The 24,493-nt window shown below is 26.7% G+C and overlaps 1 protein-coding gene across 2 annotated transcripts in view; it reads right to left on the bottom strand.

Moving 5' to 3' along the window:
• Window positions 1-24,493, bottom strand: part of LOC105844068 (Fanconi anemia group D2 protein) — a 119,391-nt gene that overhangs the window by 75,247 nt on the left and 19,651 nt on the right. For both annotated transcript variants that reach the window (XM_065817679.1, XM_065817680.1), the window contains exons 4-8: window positions 23,472-23,524; window positions 18,115-18,165; window positions 15,450-15,510; window positions 12,402-12,551; window positions 4,416-4,540 (exon numbers count right to left, since the gene is read on the bottom strand). In XM_065817679.1, coding sequence (XP_065673751.1) covers window positions 4,416-4,540; window positions 12,402-12,551; window positions 15,450-15,510; window positions 18,115-18,165; window positions 23,472-23,524 — 440 coding nt within the window. The remainder of the gene's footprint in view (window positions 1-4,415; window positions 4,541-12,401; window positions 12,552-15,449; window positions 15,511-18,114; window positions 18,166-23,471; window positions 23,525-24,493) is intronic.

Below are 24,493 nucleotides of genomic sequence, written 5' to 3'. Positions count from 1 at the left end.
ACAGAATTTAATACTTTACTGTTAATTTAAATTTTTATTTATACTTTCATTATTATTCATACTTTTATCATTATTTATATTTTTATTATTACTTAAATTTTTATTATTATTTATATTTTTGTTATTATTTATATTTATATCATAATTTTGATATTATTAAGAAGTATAAAACAACAGTTTTACTGAAAATAACAGTTTCATTATTGTAACAAATTGTATATAAAACACACACACAAAAATGTAAACCTTTATTTCTAAGATGCACACTAGGGTTATGACTAAAAACATTTTTGCAAAATTTTGTATCTTCTGTGGTCACAAATGATGAACTTTTGTGACCTGACTATTTATAAACTATTATTAGAGCTAGTTCTAAAAAAATGTTCCTGCACCAAAACACCTGGCGACATGGTAGGTGTCATTTTACCAAAAAATTTTTTTTTCCAAAGTACATCATGTTGGGCCTCTAAAGAAGTGAAATTTTATAGAGAATTTATAAGTAACAATCTTTTTAAAATATTGTTATATATAATATTATTATAAAAAGTTTTTTAAAAATGTTTTTTAACAATATCTTTATTAAAAAACTTATAATGAACACCTTATAAAACAAATATAGCAGTATATAGTTCAAAGCATTCTTGGTCTGGTGTTTTGACACACATACAGGTCTAATGACATTTTTATTTTAGCAATGGAATTTTTAAAATTTTTAAAATAACAGATTGTCTGAAACTTTGCTTTATTTAGAGTTAATTGAAACTGTGTGTTAATAAAAAAGTTCCTTTAAAAACAAAGCATAATTTTAAAAAATGCACAAGTTGATTGTCTTCATATATAATTTTAGTCTTGAATATATGCATATACATTTCTTAAAACAATATTAGTGAAGGTTAGAGTATTTAGTAAATATCCTTCATGATCATGAAATACATTTTATATTTCATAAATAAAATATAGTAAAAAAGATACAGTTTTTAATTAAAATATTATATTTATAAAAGTGGGAGACTTTATAGGGAAGAGAGAGAAAAGAGAGATAAAGAAAAAAAATTCAACAGCAGTAAAATTTATAGATTTTATATCTATAATTAAAAAAAGAATTAATGGTCTAAAACCAATGTTTCAGATTTTAATTTTATTTGCCTTTTCACTGATAGGATTAGATATTTTAGAAACTAAATAATTATAAGCACTTTATCATTTTTTTAAATTTATCAAAAAGTTATCATTATGCATTTTTTATCAACAAATTATTTTTATATGCTTTAATCAAAATTTTGAATTTTCAAAAAAATTTTGAGTCTTAAAAAACTTTTATATCACATTACCATATGACATAAAAGCTTAATCAACATCTTCTACTTTAAAAAAAAAATTGATAGTTTACAAATTACAAATTGGTTCATAATATGGACCGTTTATTTTGAAAGTGATGTAAGTCCATTTTTTCTGCTTTCGAGATATTTAAAGGTTAGCATTTTAGTCGATTAATAAATATGCATAAATTGTACTAAGTTTGGCAATGTCTCTACGAATTTAGAAATGTGTAATTTGATTACATAAATGACTTGCATGTGAATTTAACTAAAATAACATACTCTTTCAGGGTCGTAAATGGACTTACACCACTTTCATAATTATTGAATTGTAAAAATTAATAAATTTCAATAACCAAAAATTAATTTTCACTTGAAATACATTGTTTTGTTCTGATTTTCTTTATAAAAAAAATAATAACAGGAAATAAAATAGTTTCTTCTCAACGTTAAACGAGCTTAACATTAGTTACTGGTTTTTATGTAGGCTCATTATCTGAAAGTGTTTTGAAATACTTATGATGTACAAGGCAATAACTGCATCATATCCTTTTATATTTCGTGTGTAATGGGTCTGGCATTTATATACAAAGACTTTAACGCGATTCTTTCAAATTTTGGCGGTCTCCTTCGAACAGTTGGTGATAAGTCTATAGTCTTAAATTCCATATCCTCCATCGATATTTTATATGAAACAGTATATGGTGCACTTTTACAAAACCTCAGCCAACATATTTTCAGCCAGTTTACCTTTTCTCCTTCAGTATTTTTTTTTCTTTTTTGAATTGCATTTTCTAAATATTTTGCTGAAATAAAATTCTCACGTTACATTTTGTACAAATTAAAATTATTATTTAGTCAACATTGTTTTATAATCTCATAATAATCCTCAGGACTGTACAAGAAATTCTTTTTGCGTAATGCCATTTCTATAACACCAAAATCTGCATCGTTTGGTAAATATGAATGCCCAGAAAGCAAAAATTTATGGTCAATGATTTCAATGTTATTTTTCGAGGACTGGACAACTCTTAACCACATCAATGCCATTTGAATATTTTGATTTTGCCCAGTGCACATATCACTGTAAGCTATAGCATGATTTTGGGTCATTACATTTTGTAAATGTCTCAGGCAACAAGATGCAATTTCTTGCGATCCCCTAGAAGCAGTAATTTCGTGTAAATTATGGAATCCCTTGTTTAAAACATACATGTTCCGCTTATAATATGCAATCGAAACAGATAATTTTGGATATGGTAAGGCTTTTTGTCGAAAGAAAAGGCAAAATACTTTTCTGGATTTTCTGTTGCTAGAATTTTATCTTCTTGTAAAGCTTTTCTTGCTAATTCAGCATTTTTTAAGTGAACATCTTGTCTTTGTACAAGAGTCGCCTTTTCTTTGTCACTGTTTGTTGTCTGAATTTTCATGTTAAAGAAATCACATCTTTCACACATGTCTTTGCGTGGTTGATGGAAATATATCTTAAAATCTCTTTTAAAGATTTTCCTGTATGTCCATTCATTAACTGCAATTTCATTAATTTCCGCACATTTTTCTAAGTATAAATTAAACATTTTGTTTATGTTCAATTCAGGGTTCAAATACTTTCGTTCTGGATTTTGGGATCAAGTGTAATGACTCTCAAAAGCCAGAAAACTTTTTATGTGTTCTCTAACAAATTTTATTGCAAGTTTACTAGGTCTCCTGCAAGAACCATCTATTCTCCCACGCATATCTTTTGGAGTATTTTTTGCTTTTAAGATGCGATCAATCCGTCCCGTAGATATATTAAATGTATTTATAAAAAATTTCTTACATACTAAAATGTTTTCACGAGGAGTGCTCAAGTGAAATTTATACACATTAGTCCTCAAAGTTCCCGCATAATTTCTTGGCCTTCTCCTTTTTACAGGATAACTATGAACACTTTCATAGAGAAATAAGTTTTGTTTATCAAAGTCGCTTATATTCCAAAATTGTTGAAAAATTATTTTACGTTTTGCTTCATTAATACATTCTACACATTTTTCGAACAGTTACAATTTTTATTTTGAAATTTTTTTTCTGGAATAATTTTACTTTTTTTGTACAATATTCTTGTCCGGAATTTCACTTAATTTTACTTATTTTTCCGGCATATTGTCCTTTTTTTCTTTTGCAGAATCGAAGTTTTGGCTATATGAAACATCATCCTCATCTGATGTACATTTTAGCTCTATAATTCTTCTTCTTTTTGTAATTTTCTTTAAACATGTGTTTTTATTAGTCATTCTCCGAATTACTTTTCTTTTTTTTATATTCATGGGCTTTATTTCTGTGTGATTTTATATTTACAATAGAATAAAATAAAATCTTAAACTATAGTAAAATAATGATTTATTATTACTTCCTACCTGTATCACTATCTGATGTTAACATGAAATTATCCATTTTTCATAGAATAAAAGTAAATAATTGTAAAAAATATATTAAATTTAAATATCGGGACTACACTTCGATACTGTCAAACTAATAATGATAACAATGCATTTTAGACAAACATTTTGCTGATTTGCAATTATGCAAATTCTTGGGACATGTTAAAACATGCAATATTAAGCACTTCTGTGGCTAACAGTTTTTTTGTTCCATCCTAATGTTCATCCATGTCAAATTACGCTTTTGCGGTTAAACTTTTTATAAGCGCTTAATGAGTAATTCTAAAGAAAATGGACTTACACCATTTTCATAATCAATTGTTATGCAATTTCATATATTAACGAATTTTAAATTGATCAAAGCATATGGATATGTTTAAATACTAACTGTAAATTGTTAATAAATAAAAAGTGCACACTAAGTTAAATGTAAGTTATGTGATTTCTAACTTTTTTTGAAAAATGGACTTACACCACTTTCAAAATAAACGGTCCATATAACTGATTTTAACAAAATAAACAAAAATCTTATTTGATAGGTGTATTGCTAGGTTATTTTGCAAGAACCAGTTTTAAGGACAAAAGGTTTTTGACAAATTAACTAGATACAAATTCATCAAAAAAAGTTTTAGCAGCAAAACATGGAGCTTTTTTTGATTAATCACTAACAACTTACTGAAGGTTACCAACCACTTCCTCATGGTTGCTTTCATCCATAAAATCTGGCACACACAAAATAATTTCACGTTGAACATTTACATCAGAGATAGATATTATTTCAAAGACTTTTTCCACAAGTACCTTTTTTCAAAAAAAAAAAAATTAATTTATATCAAAAAATATAAAAAATATAAATTATTATGATAAAAAACAATCAAGATTTACAAAACATATTACATGTTGCTGTTAAATATGAGTTCTTTGATATCAGGGCTTGTGATAAAGCAAGCGCGATTGCGCTCCGCTCGTAAAACGCGCCCATAAACGGTATTTTCAAACATTCTAGGTGCAATAAACAACGCTCGTTCAGCTTATAACGAGCGCATAAAATAACGCTCGTCCAATAGTTCAAGATTATTTTTTTAATTTCATAAAATATTTAAAAAAGATTTTTTATTAAAGATATTCTGTTATCAAACAACTGATATAAAATATAAAAAGCACAACGTCGTTCTCTTTTGCACTAAAGTAATGAATGAGCAGTTTAAAGTCGTTAATCGTCACTAATTTCAATAATGGAATGTGCACATGGAAACACAATGTGAATACAAAAATGCGCAAATAAGATAAGAATAAAAAATTAGAAAATTATTATAAAAAAATTAAAACCGTAGAGTATTTTTAATCTTGTGAAAATATCAAGTAAAATTTATTTGATTTATTGTTTGTAATATTCCACACATCGTTTATAATAAAAATAAATATTAATAATAGAGTAATTTTTAAAATTAGTTTTTGTTAATAGTATAGATTTTTTATTAACTATTATTTATTTTAACTCAAATTTAAAACGATTCTGTTGTTTAGAATGTTCGCAATTAAGGACATTCGAAAAGAAAACTAAGTAATGATGTCAATATTTATTAAATGAAAAGTTATTTTTCTTATTTATTATTATTTCAAAATATTTTTGTGTTATATTTTTAAGATAAAAAAATGTAATTTAAAAAAGAAATTTTAGAAAAAAATTAAATAATTAACTTGAATAAAACCATTATAAAAACCATTAACCGTTAATTAAGTTTACAGAGTAACATTTTAAAATACATATATCAAAACAACAAAGCAAAACTAAGTCACTAAATTATACTTCAATACTAAATCAATAAGAAGTTGTGTTTTTGTTTGATATTATTTTTTTATAACATAAATAGTTAAAAATAAAATTGCGATCTGACAATATACAAGAAGTTTGGGAGTATAAAAATCTCTTTCGTTGAAGTAGTTTCATAAGTGTGATACTAATTCAAACATTTTTTGACGAAAGAATTATGTAAAAAATAAAAAAAGATATAAAAAAGAAAAAGCTTTTTATGAGTATCGCCTTTAGCAATTTTCATGATCGCGCTCGCCGATGTTATCTCGAGCGCACATAATCACGCCCGTTGAAAACATATTCTAATTTTACAAGCGCGATATAACACGCTTGACGATTTTCTTCATCACAAGTCCTGGATATGGTGAAAGCCTGAACCTTGCGATTTCCATCAAAAAAATTTATTTTTATTTTATTAGCTAACTTTTTATAAAGTTTAACTTTTCAACCATATATAACATAATATGGTTTTAATAACAAAATATAGTTGAAAAATTAATTTTATTAATTGAGTAAAGAAATTTGCTTAGTTACTCCCATAGCAATCAAACTTTTTACTGGTATATTTATCTAAAAATTAAATTTCAACTAGTCGTTTTTATTTTTGAGTTTGTATAATTACTAAACTACTTAAAAACCAAAGTTGTGGAAATAAAGAAAAACGACTTAAATATGCAAAATAACACAAAGACTGGGCTCAGGAAATGTTTAATTGGGTTCTGTACACCAATGAATCCAAATTCGAAATTTTTGGAATTTGAAAGAACGCCAATATGTTTGAAGAATTGAAGAAGCCTATCAGCCCGAGTGTTTAAACCATACTATTAAACACTCTTGGGGCTGTTTATCTTCATCTGGAGTAGGTGATTTGATCAAAATAGGGGGGCGACTCACTGGAGAACATTATGTGGATATACTAAGGCACCATGCTGTATCATCCGGAATGAGACTAATAGGTCATAATTTTATTCTGCAACAGGACACTGACCCAAAACATTGTTCCAAAGTGGCAAAAAATTACTTAAATGAAATGGCAGAGGAAGGAGTACTGGAATTGATGACCTGGCCTCCCCATATTGATATATAATTGAGCATATTTGCCCAGAGTCCATATGAATATAATTAAGCATACTTGGGATTACCTGGACAGAAAGCAGGTCAAACATGCTCCCTGAAATGCTGAAGAATGTTTTGAAGTACTTCAAAGAGAATGGCACAACATACCCCAGGATTTTATAACTAATTTGTATGAATCTATTCCCTGGCGAATATCGGCTGGGATTGAGGCAAAAGGAGGACATAGTAAATATTAAGAGTTTTTTATGAAGTTTGACATTAAAAAGTTTGTAATTGTTCCATATTTTGAGTGAAATACATCTGTTTTAAAAAGTTTATAATTTAGAACTACAAACTTAAATTTTAGAGAAGAATTCTCCGGGATTTAAAAAAAAAATGTAAGTGGTCTAAAACTTATTCACAATACTGTATATATATATATATATATATATATATATATATATATATATATATATATATATATATATATATATATATATATATATATATATATATATATATATATATACATATATATATATATATTTACATATATATATATATATACATATATATATATATATATATATATATACCATTTATATATATATACCATCTTTCATAGATGTATTTATATTTACATACATCTATAAAAGATGGTATATATATATAAATGGTATATATATATATATATATATATATGTATTTACATATATATATATATATATATATATATATATATATATATATATATATATATATATATATATATATATATATATATATATATATATATATATATATATATATATATAACAAACATATATTTCATACATATATTTATATATATATACATCTTTCTGTGGTATGATTTTGAATAAAGAATATATTCAAAAAATACACATCTCTTTACATTAGATTTCTTATACCATTTAAGCCTCCAGTTTATTTTCTAAATAAGAAGCACACACATATACATACTTTTAATGTTTCAATTATGCCATCAACATATTTTTCACATAGCCATGCTTCATATTACCTTTCTATTAAGTGAGTTTTTTATCCCCAATTCCATGGAGCTTTTTAAATTAGATTACCCATTTTCTACTGTTTTTTAACATTTGGCTCAGTCTTTGTTCTACTATATTAATGATGAAATTAATAAAAACGAGTTTTTGCTTGAATTTCTTACTTTAATACTGGACATCTGTTTAGCACCTTTTAATAGTTTTAGGTAACTTCAATATAATCTAATAAAACCTTTTCTCCTAACTTCCTTAGGTTTCCACAACTGCATGTGTTCCATTAAAGTAACAGGTTTTTAAGTTCGGTTGTGAATGATAAATGTATAAGTATAGATAAATTATCATTTGCATTTCATCAATATAAACTTTCATAAGACTAAAAAGTGTAAAATAATAATAATCAAAAAAATCTTTTTAAAAAAATTCTTCAGACTAAAAAGTAGAAAATAACTTTTTCTTCAGTTCAGACTAAAAAGTAGAAAATAACTTTTTCTTCAGTTCAGACTAAAAAGTAGAAAATAACTTTTTCTTTAGATTTGACCCATATGAGCTTAACTTTATAAACTTGTTCCGTGGAAATTCTAAAATTTTTACATCTTTCAAATTCATTGAAATGCAAGGACACTGAAAAAGTTTGAGCTTTTTAATAATTATTAATTGTTTTGCTTTCATGATTTTTCTTATTTGTTTGATTTTCTCTTTTGCTAACGTGTAATATATATTTATATATATATATATATATATATATATATATATATATATATATATATATATATATATATATATATATATATATATATATATATATTATATTATTATTATTATTATTATTATTATTATTATTATATATATATATAATAATAATAATAATAATAATAATAATAATATAATATGTATATATATATATATACAGTACTGGTCATAAGTTTAGAACCACCTGTTTTTTTCATCATTTTGCGGCATAAGTATGGTGAGGTTAACATTATAAACATAACAATGCATATAGTAATTTGACAAGGTACGAATCTATTGATTTTCATGAATAATTGTGTATTAAACCAAATATAAATATTGACTTTCATGAGTTCTTTAACTTTATAGCCAATTTTTGAACATTTTAACATATTTTGGTAACTTTATGATGTATTCGTATCAATGTTTTGGTTAATTCAGTTGTTATTTATGCTACTTTTTGGAATGTGTACACTAGTTAGATAATGTATTTAATGTTATTTTCGTTTTTATTTTAGAGTTTAAGTGAAAATATTTTCTGAAATGGGCAAAGCTAAAAGCCTTGATTCAACTGTTCGGGCCCAGGTGGTGGCTTTGAAGGAAATTAGTGGCTTAAGCCTAAATGATATAGCCAAAAATTTGAAAAAAAGTCGCCATGCTATACAAAATGCATATAAGAAACATTTGGAATCAAATACATCCACGGACAAACCCAGATGTGGCCGTCCTAGAATGTCAACTTTACATCAAAATAGAACCTTAAAACGCCTGGTCCTAACAAATCGTCGCCTTTCTCCCAAAATTTTGTCTCGACAGTGGCATGATGTTGGTGGACCTTTAATATCTCCAAAATCTGTTCGTTGTCATTTGAATAAACAAGGTTTGAATGGTCGTGTTGCTATTAAAAAGCCTTTTATCTCCAAAATTAATCAGCAGAAGTGTCTCAAATTTGCACACAAATTTTTGCATTTTAGTGTTACTGATTGGCAAACGGTGTTGTGGTCTGATGAGTCCAAATTTAATTTAGCTGGTAATGATTCTCAACGTATTTTTGTTTGGCGTCGTCAAAATGAATCATATAAACCGGAATGTTTGCAGGGAACTGTAAAGCATGGTGGTGGTAGCATCATGGTTTGGGGTTGTATGTCATCTTTTGGGCCGGGCCAGTTGCATCAGGTGGAAGGAATCATGAATGGTGCCATGTAAAGAGATATTTTGCGAAAGCATTTGCTACCTTCAGCAACAGCATTGTTTCCTGCAACTTTTCCATGGATCTTTCAGCAAGACAATGATCCTAAGTACACGTCCAAAGTGGCTAAAGATTTTCTATCTGCTAATGGTGTTCAAGTCTTGCACTGGCCACCCCAGTCACCGGATTTGAACCCCATGAACTTTGGGACTTTATTTCTGCTGCTTGGACTAGAATTACTGCTGTTGATTGCAAGAAGTTTGTTGACACTATGCCCGGTTGGCTGAAGTAATTAAAAATAAAGGTGGACCTACTCATTATTGATATTTTAATACTCATTTTGGTACTAAAATGTTATAGCAATATATTTTGCACGTTTCAGTAATATATTATTTTGCTGCTTTTGCAAGAGCAACCCTGGTTTTAATGCGCTGAATATTTTAAATAAGATTCAAATATAGAGAATTTGAAGGCTATACAAATATAAGAAAAATATATATAAATGAGAATTCTAAATTGTTCTTATTAATGTTTTTAAAAATGTTAGAGAAAATGAGAGGTTAATTGCATGGTTCAGCCACAGATGGCTTTGAGGGAGTACATACTTTTAGAAAAAGGTTCTGGGAGCAGAAATTGCATCAAAACAAAGAAATGCAAAAAGATAAAGAAAAGTTAAAGATTTTTCTAAAAAGAAAAAACAGATTTTCAAAGACAAATAAAATCAGGGTGGTTGAATGTAGAAATCTGAGAATGAAGAAGCCAAGCTCTTGTATGGCTAGGCAAAGTGCAAGACAAAACAAGCTGTATACAAAGCTCAATTAGATAAATAGAAAGTACTTGGAGAAATTCTAAACTTAGAGGACAAAAGAAATGCAAAGAAATGTTCAAAATGCTTATTTTAAAAAATTGCTATATGAAGAGTGTATTGACATAAAAAAAAAAGTTTTTAGCAGTAAATAAGGTTTGCAGACCAACAGAACTGCTACCCTGTAATGAAGTAAAATCAGCTATTCAGAGGACCCAGGTAAAGTTGGAAATAATCATTTTTAAATACTTTAAAAATAATTATCACCAACAAACTAAAATGTAGTGTATTTATCAATAACATTCAGTTTTGTTTCAGACCAGGAAAAAAAGTTTCAAAAAATGTAAGATATGTTAAAATGTAAAATATAAAACAACACACATTTGTTCAAGAAAATTTTTGGAATAGAAAAAAATTTATGGATAACATTTTTTAATCTTGAAATACTTAGAGTGCCAAGAAAGGTAGTATGATAAACTTTGAGGTATTTAGACGATGAATGGTTGTTAACAGTTTTCATGGATACATATAAAAATGTCAATTAAAAAGAAAAAAAACAGCAACAGTTTTAAAGTAAAGGTTAGTATGCATCTAGATTCTGTGTTCAGTTTTTTTTTTTTATTGCTTTAGAGGCACTCTCTAAAAAATTCTGATTTATCATGCTAGTTATTTTAAACAGATAACTTATGCAGACAAAAGAAATAATATTAAGATTTCCGTGTTGAAGAGAATGGAAGAAAAATAGCTTAAGATAAACATAAAGAAATCAAAAGCATTGTTATGCTTAAGCAAAGTTATGCATTGTAAAATTAAAAATGAGTAACTAAAAAATACTGGGAATGGTCACATGGAGCGTGTAGAAAAGGAGTTAAAGAACTCTACTGTTTGTACAGTTTATAAGTAATGGGTTCCCAGGTGAAGCAGAGGTATACAAGGAGAAGTAGTACAAGGTGCTCTTAAATATTTTTTGAATGTAAAAAAATGTATTTTATTATGTTATATGTTTTACTATGTTATTGAATATTGAGTAAAAGTCAAAGTGATTGAAATAATTAGGGCAAATGTAAGGTATACCTATCTACATCTAATAGCAAGACCTGCATCATTATGCAAATTAAAAGAAAATTTTACACCCAATTTGTCTAGATTGTTATGATGTATGGCAGTGGATGATGGGAAATAAAAGTTAATGATGTCCAGCATCTATAAAGAATTAAAAAGATGATGGTTGGATGTACTCTTAAACATAAAAAAAAAGCAACAATCTTAAACAAAAAATAGGAATAGTGAGTGTATCTGATAAGATTTATCAAGGATAAACTACTGATAAAATGGTGACAAAAATTGCAGTTCTAAACAAAGTTTAGTTAGACATGACAGGTTATGCAGGCTACACATATGTAATGATGCAGGCTACACATATTTACTATTAATGATGTATTTGAAGTTTAGGAAATTTGTTAGATTTTCATCTACTAATAAATTTTTTTCTTTATAAAACTTCTTCTGAAAATCAAAAGCGTACATAAATACATACATACATTCATACATACATTTTTACATATATACATACATACATACATACATACATACATACATACATACATACATACATACATACATACATACATATATACATACATACATACATACATACATACATACAAACATACATACATACATATATACATACATACATACATACATACATACATATACATACATACATACATACATGCATACATACATAGATACATACATACATACATACATACATACATATACATACATACATACATACATGCATACATACATAGATACATACATACATACATACATACATACATACATACATACATACATACATGCATACATACATACATACATACATACATACATACATACATACATACATACATACATACATACATACATACATACATACATACATTATGTATGAACACATGCATGCTTGTATGTATACATGTAATTTTGTTTAAGTAATTTAAAATAAAGTAAAGAAAAAAACTGTTCCCAACCTTGCTATCATATATTTTATCTAACCAACGTAATTGGTCAACCATTCTCTGATGAAGGTTAATATCACCTAGTTCCTCAGCTGTCTTTATCAGCTCCTCGTCTATGCTTATCTCAGGCAATTTTTCAAGTAAAGCAATTGCTACCGGAGTCTAGTAATTAAATATTAAATAAACATAATTGTATCATTGTAAACTAAAAAAAATGCAAATATAAATAACATTTAAATATAAAATAATAAAAAAATGTTTCATTTCATGCAAAACAAATGTAAATAAAGTACATGCTAAAGAGCATACATTAATGTCAAATTAATAACTGTTATAATCTTAGCAACATCTTAATAACCTCTTAGTAGAATCTGAGTAATATCAAATTCTTATGAACTTATTTACAAAAAAATAGAAAAATATTTTTGCATTTTTTTAATTGAACTCACTACTAACAAAACTACAAGCAACCCACTCTTTAAGTACAAAAACTACAAACAACTATTTAAGTACAAAAAATACAAACATTTAAGTTTACAGAAAAATAAAGAAAAGAGTTGCAAATAAAATGCAAGAAGCAGTTGACAGAAGATTTATTAAACTGCAAAGTCAGAAAAACATAAAAAAAAGATAGAACTCCAAAGCACAGATGTTTGAGGAAAAAACTAGATGAACAAAATTTGTTTGAAAATGAAGAAACAGTTACAGTAAAAGGATGTAACTTAGAGACTCATGCTTGGCAGCTAGAGCTATTCCAACCTCATTTAAAATGCAATTTTGGACCTTATCTAAACAAGACAAAGTTTTATTAGGAGAACCAGCCCAAATATTATAATAGTATTCCATAGAAAGAGGAATATTAGATTTATAGAGTTAGAGAATGGATGAGTACAATAAAGATAAGCAACCTTAACAGATGCTAACTTTTGAAGTTGGTTGTATATATGGTTTCCATGAGATCTTAGTAGCGAATGATAGTCAGAGAAGATGTAGAGGACTCAGTAAGAGTGATGTCATAAATATTCTATCAACAATATTCTGATAATTATAGCAGTAAAAAGTTTTGTTTAGGTGTAAAACTAACCAGCCAATGCAGGCCCCAAGCTGTCACAAAAGAGTGGTCACATTCAAAATTAGCTCCTGTTCTAGGCCACCAAAGTGATGACTTCTAATAAAGACTGGAGTATATAGTTGTTTGATCTGCAAACAGAGTCACTTTAGAAGGAATATTATGAGAAAGCTCATTAATATAGATAAGGAAGGACACAGGATCAAGGGTGAAACTTTTCGGTATCCCAGAACTTACAGGAAATGGATGTCTAGGACAACTTTAATACTACAATTAGAAATTTTAAAAACTTACCCAGATACACCTTATGAAGCAAGAATGTTATAAAAACCAGCATTCCAGACTTTATCAAATACCTATGATATGTCAAGAACATTTGATATGCCATGCATTTGTAAAGGTTGTCATGAGTAGAACAAGAGGATTGAAATCTGTATTGTCAGAGAGTAAATTGCTAGACTAAAGATATTAGAAGTTTGTTAGTGAACAAAAATATATTGTGACCATTAACAAAACGACCAAAATCTACAAACTGATGCACTACACCATCCCATTTATAGACATTAAAATCACTAAGCCATCAATTTGTAGACATTACAACCCTTTAAATCACTAAGTCATCAATTTGTAGACATTACCACCCTATAAAACCACTAAGTCATCAAAAACAGTTTAAAGTTGTGTGACAATTCATGGGTGACCCATTATCTATATATTACTAGTATTTGGTATTTTTTTTTTTTTTTGTAATTCATTGTCAGAATAGAAATCAAAAAAAGTAATTTAAATATATAAAAATTTATAAAAGTAATTTTATAAATTTTATACAAAATTTATAAGGCATTTTAACATTTCATTTTTCATTTGAACACATAATATTTTAATCTGTCATTTCAAGCTTTAATTTTTACTATTTTGATCTGTTACTTCATGCTTTATTCATAATCCATTTGAAATTGAGAGGTCAGAGTATTATATAGAAAAAAAAACAACTATTGTTATAGCTTTCGTAAATACTGATAAAGCTTTCCAACTTTTAATCAAAGAACTTTTTGACATTTCAGGAAAATAAAATCAAAAACAAATTTTAAATTTTTATTAATTTGGAGCATTTAAAGCAAAGTAAAACAAATTTTGTAACATGAATGTTATCACACAAATGTTATAATGATAGCTTGACTAAATCATCATAAATCTAAACTGAAACAAAAGTGTTTACAGTGTACTGAAGTAGGTTGTCTTGCAAATGATTAGCAAAAAAGGTTATGCCACTAGTTTGACAGGATGCAAAAGGGATTTTGTTAATTAATTATAAGTGATTATTTTGTTAATTGATTATATAAAGCCTAAAAACTCTGAATAATATTGCAACCATTTGAACCTCTATTTATTATTCTATTATTGGATAAAAATTTTTTGAATAAAGTCCCCATTTACAAATGAAAATAAATATTTTTTATCAAGAAAATGCCAATATTCACAGGGGTGTTATAATAATGGCTAAATTAAACAAAATGTCTCCTTAGTGAAATCAAGTTAGGCATTTAGGAAATAATTTGGTAAATAATGGGGAGGGAGTAAATCTAAAATCAGTTATGTTTCCCCTCCCCAATAAACTATATATGTTGCACCATTACAACACTTCTTATTAATAGTTTTTAGATGTATTGTTGAACCATTTATAGTAGAATTGAATATGAAATAAACATAGAAGTTCAAGATTGGAAAAAAAAGAAAGCTTTAAACTCTAAGCTTAACAAAAATTTTTTTGGTTCTGAAATAGGATTTTGGAGTCTACTTCCCCTCATTAGATTAAATTAAATTTTAAAAAACTTTGTTCATTTAGTCTCACCAAATAAAAATGTATGCAAAAAATATACAAAACCACTCTTGCAAATCAAGAGCAAATCAAAGTATGTATGTATATATGTATATATTGATGGGATATTGAAAATTAAGAAAAGCTTTTCTCTGTGACAAATAAATAATACCTGCAAATAAGAAATCCCAAGAAGTAAACGAACAAAACTTTCCTGTTGTTTACCACGAGAACTATAAAAATACAGAAATTATAAAAAAAAAATTTTGTTTCAGTAAGTTCGCTTTATAAATGAGAGGTTCCAAGTTCGATCCCCACCACGCCCCTGGTAGTACCACGCTCAACTTGTTTCTCTGCGCAGTGGCCTTGTTTGTCAAGTTCATGTTTCGGAGTTATAGAGTTGAGAGAGGGTTATAACAATAATTAAGTAGCCTCCTCATCTGTAGTGGCCTTCTTGGCCTTGGGGAGGTGAAACAACAACAAAAAAAAAAAAAGTTTTGCAATGTTTTAATAAGTGCTTAACACATTTTCACCCAAGTACAAAGTTTCACACAAATACACATTTTCAACTAATTGAACCATTTAATAAACATTTGCTTTTTAAGTAAAAGTTTATCGCTTTATATATTTGTATATAGTTACAAGTATTTATGTAGTTGTTAATCTAAACTTATCTCTTTTAATTATTAAACAGCTATAAATATAGTGATTTCACTTATAGTTAGGGTTGCAAAAATTTTAAAATTAATAATTTTAGTGCTGTGCTCTCCTACCTAAAGGCTGGGACAATGTTCACCCTAACTACAGTTAATTTTAATGATACATAAATGCATTGCTTGTTGAATGCAAATGATCTAAAAAACTCTGCTATGACCCTTATAGTATTTATGATGATAACATTTGTATATATTCATTTGACACCAAAATTTTTATATTGTCCCATAAATATAAACATAAAACAAAAATTATACATTTTTGTTTTATATTTCTTGGAAAATAGCTCTCTCGAACATACATTTATTAAAAAACAGATTTGTGTACTCCTCCTTTTTGTCTTTATATCCCAATATATTTTATCTTTCACTCTGAGGCTCATTATGAGTCAGGTTTTTTTTCTGAGGCTTTAAATCATTTTGTTCATCAATTTGCTCATTTTACTTTCTAAAAACTTAGAATTCAAAGAAATAGAACATATCTAAAAACTTATACTTAGAATTCAAAGAAATAGAACATATCTAAAAACTTATACTTAGAATCCAAAGAAATAGAACATATCTAAAAACTTATACTTAGAATTCAAAGAAATAGAACATACCTAAAAACGTATACTTAGAATTCAAAGAAATAGAACATATCTAAAAACTTATACTTAGAATTCAAAGAAATAGAACATATCTAAAATACAAAAATGCAATACTTTGACAATCAACTATTTTGCTTTTAAAAAAAATACAGAAATGTGATACCTTGAACTATTTTGCTTTCAAAACTAATGCAAGACTCAATAGAAACCGAAGAATGTATTTTAACACATTTTTTAACTAGACTTTAGGATTAACTATTTTTCAATTCAAGACAGTGGCTGACAATATAATTTAATGGTATTTAATGACTTCTTTCCACTATATAATGGAGAATGTGTTATAATTTTTATAATAAAAAAAGTTATCCATAATTATTTTTGTAAATTGTTGCATAATAATTAGTCAATCAGAAACAGTCATTTTTAAAAAAATTCTGTGCATTGCTATACACAAAATCAAACTTAAAGTGAATTTTTCTAAAACGGATACTCAAAATAAATATTGATACCAAAAGTATAATAATAACACAATTGAATGACAATAACTTAGACTCTTATAGTTGTTACGAGTGGAGGGTGAGAAAGAGTAGTTAGACTAGCCTCTTGTTATGATTAACAAATTCAATAAGTTTCAATATTTTGTTTATCACATATATACATCAGATCAATTATGATAATGTATAGCTTATAATAATGTTTAGCTTCACTCTTAGAGAAGATTATGTTGACAAAAACAAATAAATTGAGACAATGTATTGTTTTAGATTGTCTGCTGATAATATTTATTTATATAGTTATATATATATAAATATTATCAGCAGATATGATAGTTGATGAAATCAACCCCAAAACTTTATCTTAAAAAAGCAACTACTTTGATTCTGAAAATGAAACTGACACCATCCATCCAATAAAATTTTGTTCTGATTCTCCAATTGATAAAATCCTAAAACATGTCATCTTTTGAAAAAGATTTACACTTAAATGACTTTAGAGCAAGCGATATGAAGGAAAGAATGTTGCTGGCAATTTAACTAAAAAAAACACACAACTAATTTTGACCAAAAAATAAATTTGAGCTATTAAATAAAACAAATTTAGAAAAAATTTTAAAAAGAAAGCTGTTTTACTTCAGAGTAGAAAATGGAGACAGCTCTTCAAAGTTTTCAACACATCTATACAATCAAGTTATTCATGTCAAGTATCAGAAAGAGTTTTTACAGGACAAACTCCAAAAAAAAATTTCTGCTACATGACAGGAGTATAAATTTGATTTCTTTTTTCTTGCTTTTTAGAGAAAGCAATTTTGGGTTTAAATGCCGCTTCAAAAGATATCCACATTATGCAAAACACATTATAAGATATAATAGCTTGATGGCAATACAAAATACAATGATGCAATGTATAATGTAAATTAAAATGAAATGAATTGATGAAATGATGCAAATTGAAACAACATTAAACTTCTTTATGAAAGTCATTACTAAAGATAATAACTGTTTAACAAAATATGTTCATACGTTAAAAAAATTACCTATTAACACATATATCTGCTGAAATTGTTGGCAACAAGCTAAAGCAAAATCTAAAAACAATAATTTACAGTATATATATATATATATATATATATATATATATATATATATATATATATATATATATATATATCAATAGCACATAGTATCATAAAATTCAAACTACACAAAGCACAGTTAAAAGCTAGCTAACACCATTACAACTTTTTTTTTTTGGGGGGGGGGGGGGCATGCTAAAGAAAGGTTTTATATTATAAAAATTTTTTCAAGTGTGACATTTAAATATGTCTTTTATCCTATTCATTTGCCGATCCCTATTTAAGCATGATGTCAGAAATGTTTTTAATAGTGTAAAAAACACATAGTGAAAAAAATTATGGCTTCTGTATATCAGCATATATAATTATGATTTCTGATGTATAAAGTATTGGCATAAAGCCATAAACAATTTCGAGTTTACTCAAATCTAAAATAAAAACAAAAAAACAAAAAGTTTTTGAGTAAGGAAAGATTTTAATACTTTACAAAGTAATAAATTATAAAAAAAACACTCATTATGTGCAATGGTTACCTTAAAGTTGTTATTTTATATTTGTGAATTTACTTAGGCCAAACAACAAACAACTCTGGATAAAGTACATACAACAATTGTTATTAGTATATATACAGAAACTTGGAAAAAGTGGAAATTTTTCTTGTTTTCCACTTTGTTGGTTTTGATGCTACACACGCAATTGGAGCAAATGTAGTTGATCAGATAGAAGAAGGTTTGAAGTATAAAACACCTTATGTAAATTAACCAACATTTTTTGGAAAAAAATCAACACACAGAGTAGTAAACCAACACTTTCACCAGGATTGAAGCCTTTAATGTAAATTTATTATTTGCATTCATAAATTTAAAAAAATTATAACCTGCTAAACCAGCTGACACCGTTTAAAAAATGGGGTAGGGTAAAGAGAAGTTTTAAATTTAAAATTTTTTTTTTTAAATGTGACATTTAAATAAAACTTTCAAACTATCGAAAGTATTTTTAAAAATTTCATTTTTTTAAAGTTTTTAAAAATAACCTAAAATAATTAAAATAAATTTATTAATCTAAACAAGTCAATATTTAGAGCTCAAAGCATTTAAAGATTGACATTTTTGAACTTTATTTAAAAAAAAATTATTTATTTTAAATATTGTTTTGACTATAATTTTTAACATATTAAATTAATAATTTAAAACACTTAAAACTAAAAAATATTAATGACACAATACTTAAAACACTTTAAACTAAAAAATATTAATGATATAATATTTAAAACACTTTAAACTAAAAAATATTAATGATAAAATATTTAAAACACTTGAAACTAAAAAAAATCTAAAAATTTTAAACTTTTAGTTTAACAAAAGAAAGTTTAAAAATTTTTTAAACTTTCAACATTTTAATCATCTATTATTTAACTATTATTCTGTTGAAAACTGTGCTTTCTATGTAATCTCTTGGATTCAGACAGGAATGAAAAATTTTTTCCTTCTGGTTTCAAGTCAAGTTTAAGTCTATTTTGGTTATATTTTGCTTCAGTTTTCTATTGGTTGTGCAGCTGCTTTTAACTGCAATTGTTTCTTTTATCGTTTCTTGCAAAAGAGCAAAAAGGTATTGTCTAACAATCGCATATTACTATATTTCATATTTCATTTTAGGAATGTTCTCCTCAATACTCTTTAATAGGGTTTGGCAGTTTTTCAAAACCAGTTTTTCAATTAAATTTGACAAACTTGTTTTCTATTTTTAAACCTTTTTATAATATACTTTTTGATTTAATCTGTTATACAATAATATTTTATCAAGTTAGTTTGGTAAGCTGTGTTCTTTTTTCCCAGTGCTAGATGAGGATTTTGTTCACTGGTGTTCGATAACTTCTATATTTTGGACAATGTTTAGTGGTAGCAGATTTCAATAGTAGCTTCAAGATTGACACTTTTTCAAAATTTGTCAATAAATAGGAAAAAGCATTAACCTAAGAGAATGTTAATTGGAATATTATATTAATTAATGCTCTTTTTCCCTTACATTATTTTTACCAAAAATCTGAAAAGAAATTTCTTTTAATAAAATAAATAGTTAAACAGTTTTATCCAAAACTTTTCTTGTTTTTTTTCTCCTTTAATTTGTGCTGTTGTTTGTGGCCATTTTACAGGCACACTATTAACTTATTCCATATTTTTTTTAGATAATATATAAAAATTAAAACATTGACAAGTTAGGTGGGTAAAAATAGCTAAATCAAAAGACCCAAGATATTCCATACTAGAAAAAAAATATAGAGTTTATAGTAATATAGAGTAATATAGAGATATTCTATACTAGAATATCTAAACTATATAACTAGAATAATTAACTATCCCTATTGAATAAGACAAGATATACAAAGATCTTCCAACTGCTTGTCAAGTACTTTTATGTTTTTTTGCACACTTCACCACAAAAACTAAAAGAGAGGCTGCAAATGAAAGTTAAATCAACTCTACCATTTTATCATCAAGCAAGAATACAAACAATTATACCAAATAAAATGGGAGAGAAAATCATGACATTATTTCATGAGTTAAAAAGCCTGCTGAAAATTGACCGTACCTATATAAACACTGACAAGAATACACAAAAAATTATTGGGTTTAAAGACAAACTTACAAAAACAATCAAATTCTGGCCGCAAAATGTGCTAGATAAATTGGTTGATGCAGAGGATAAACAGTTTCTGATTAGCACGATGACTAATAGGAAGGCATCCATGGGCTCAGTTGATCTTAAATATAACCTTGTGGAAAAAAAGTGTAATAACAGAAAAGTTGCTAAACAAGAAAGAATCAGTAAAGAAAAGGATTGGCAATAAAATATCTTGAGATGTTCTAACAACACTTTAATGGAAACAGATGAAGCTTGTCTTGATTATGATTTAAATGAACATGGATGTAGTTATGAATCTAAGCAGCATTCTCTCAAAAGAACCTTGAAAACTGGTAAAACTGTGTTTATACCACATAGTATTCTGAAATCACCAAAAATTATTGAAAGTTAGGAACAAGATAGCACCTACTGCACTCAGTTCTTTATTACGTAAGGTGATTCTTTTAGAGTCTACTTGAGCTACGCTAGAGCAATCTTGCATTTTTTTACTTTAAATTTTTAGAAACAAAATAGAATGTGTGCAGATTAGATAAAAAGCCCCAAAAGTTGGTATTTTTAATTGAGATTTAATGAATTGGCTTGACAACAAAAATGTTAGGGAAGAAAGGCTTCCAATTCTTCTTTCAGGTACATATGAAATAAAATTTGAGTGAGTTCTCAATACTAAGCGACCGGGGCCAGGGTGGGGGCTAGGTTTGATAACACATAGCCATGACCAGGGCCAGGTTTATGATCAGGGCTGCATTAATATTGATAGATCCTATAAAAATGTTATTTTTAATTAAAATTTATGGTATGAATTTTATTTAAAAACAATATTTTATAGGATCTATCAATTTTAATGCAGCCCCGGCCGAGTTTATGACCAGGGTTGCATTTATACTGATAGATCCTATAAAAGTATTGTTTTTAATTGTAACTCATATCATAAATTTTAATTAAAAATATTATTTTTATAGGATCTATCAATATTAATGCAGTACTGATCATAAACTCATCCCCGGTCGCGGCTATGTGTTATCAAACTTGGCCCTGGCCATAGCCCCGGTCACTTACTAGTTCTCAATTTATTAGGAACTAATAAATAACTTACATATTATCAAGTCAATATGCTTATTATCAATTCAATTAAAATTGGTTCTGATTCAAAAATTATTTATATTCAAGTATAAAATTACTGAGTGTACTAGCGCTGCCATAAAAATCCACTGAGAAGATGGGACCAATGATTGCTAAGGCAACATATGAACTACTGGAAGAGTGGAATTGTATAGATTGTTTGGTAGGCATAGTTTTTGACACAACAGCATTACACACCGGGGCTATAACTGCAGGCTGTATTTTGAAGCAAAATATATTGAACAAGCCATTTCTTAGCTTCCTTACAGACATCACATATGAGAAATAATACTAAAAAAACTCATATATGAAACAGTGTGTAGGTTATCAATCTATTTGTAAGATTGGTATTTTATAGCAATACAATTTAGTAAAATATTTTATTTTTATTTAACATTTAAAATTAAATGACATCTGCATTATTGACTGAATTGTTTGGTTTTTTGATTTAAGAAAAACTTTGAGCTTCTGATTAGCCAAAATGTTGAAGACCTTGAATCCCTCAAATTTTACAGTCTTTGATAAACAAAAAAGATCTCATTACCAATCTTTGCCAAGAAGCAATGCGTTTCAACAGAGGTGATTATAGAGAACTCATTAAATTAACATTGTTGTATCTAAGTAATAGGCAAAATGTGATTTTCTCTGGATTTTATAGACCAGGTGCTTTGCACAATGCAAGGTGGATGTCAAAATTGTTATACTCTATAAAACTTGTACTGTTGAGCAAGAAAATCAGTCAGCTACCTAAAGGAACAGACAACAATTTACTAAGCTACAAAGAATTGTTCCAGTCTATTGTATTTTTTTATTTTCGCATCTCTTTCTTCTTTTTACAAATACAAACATGATCACTGCTCAAGAAAACTATCATCTTGTTCTACCAACCAGAATAAGAGATAGCAAAAGTTAACTACGCTCTTAAAATAAGGATACTAAGAAGTCAATTCAAACAGACAAAAAGATAATAAATTAGAATAGAAAGATATTTACAGTCTTGCATGATTGATAATTAATCAGCATTGTATCATTTTACTGCAACTGATTCATCATGCTCACAAAGCTTATATTCATCAAGTTTTTTTTTCTCAAACATCAAAAATGTTTGAAAACTTCTGTTTTTTTTTTGCTCTTTTACTTTATTGAGCTCTTATATTTTCTTTTTCTTTACTTTCTAGTTACCATAGTAATTCAAAATTAAAATGCCAAAAAGTATAAGCAACACAGAAAATATAAAATAATATAACAGAAAGAGATTTCCCTTTTTTGAAGTTTCATATGAGGTAAATTCTTGTTTGTTTTTTTAAATTCTATGAAACTCCTAATTTAACTCTTGATTATAAAGATTTCAAAATCATTTGAAATTTAATCATTATAAGCAGTGGTCATTTTTAATGACCACTGCATATATTCAACACTACGTAATTTATAATTAAAAGTAGCAAACTTTAATTTAAGTTTATAAAAAAAAATATTACATAAATAGAGTATTAAGTATTATTACCAAATTAATTCAAATAAACTGGTATAATTATTTGATATAAATATATTTTCACCTTTTGTGGTCTTTCCACAAATCCATAAGACCATTGATAAGGTTAGACTTTAACTAGTAAAAATTACAAGGTAATAAAAATAAACACATTAGTACATAACAATAAATTATACATATTTTATACAATAAAACATTGATCAATAACTATACAATTTATAAATAATTATACCATAATTATGCAACTATTTCATAATTATGCAACTATTTCATTATTATTACGCATGCTATTAGTTACATTACAATAGTAATGTAACAATAAAGATAATTTTCTATGTGATGTAAAAAATGTTTCAACATGTTTCAAAACTTGGCAATTGTTTACAAAGTTTATCATATTCATAAATAATAAAAAAAGAAAAAAAAAGTAAGGTATAGATATAAAAATGAAAATATAAGGTAATATGTAACAACATTTAAACAAAAATGATGGTGTTGTTGATTGAAATATAAAAACTCAATGTTTTTTAGAAACTTAAATTGTTACAAATTTTATGTTGATTTAAATTTTAAACTCCTTTCATCTTTTAGTTGATTTAAATTTTAAACTCCTTTCAAAAATTTAAATCAACTAAAAAATTTTGCATACTATAACAGTAGTATAGTTATAACATTATAGTATATACCATTTTATTAATTACAGTTTGTAATTACTAATTTGTGTTTAATTATGCAGCTAATTGTAATAAAAATATTTTTGAATAATAATTTTGTTTAATAGAATATTTTCCGACATTTTAAAAAACTTAAAACTATTACAAAATTTTTTGTAAAAATTTACAAAAAGTTTACAAAACTTTTGCATTTAAATTTTTGAAACAAATTCAGTTTTAATTTTTTTATCTAACTCCAAACAAAATTTTAGTGTTGAAAGAAAGCATCATTTCTCATGATTTCAATAAAGAAAGAATAAAGCCATGTTTTGACATTAGTCCGACCTCAGCAGCAGATCCCTTTAAAAAGTTACAATCATTTCTTGACCATATAATTCTGCAGAGTCTCAGAGCACATACAAGCTTTTGAGGG

This window comes from Hydra vulgaris, chromosome 14, assembly GCF_038396675.1.
Source record: "Hydra vulgaris chromosome 14, alternate assembly HydraT2T_AEP".
Lineage (NCBI taxonomy): Eukaryota > Metazoa > Cnidaria > Hydrozoa > Anthoathecata > Hydridae > Hydra > Hydra vulgaris.
This window is presented reverse-complemented; position numbering and strand designations above follow the sequence as displayed.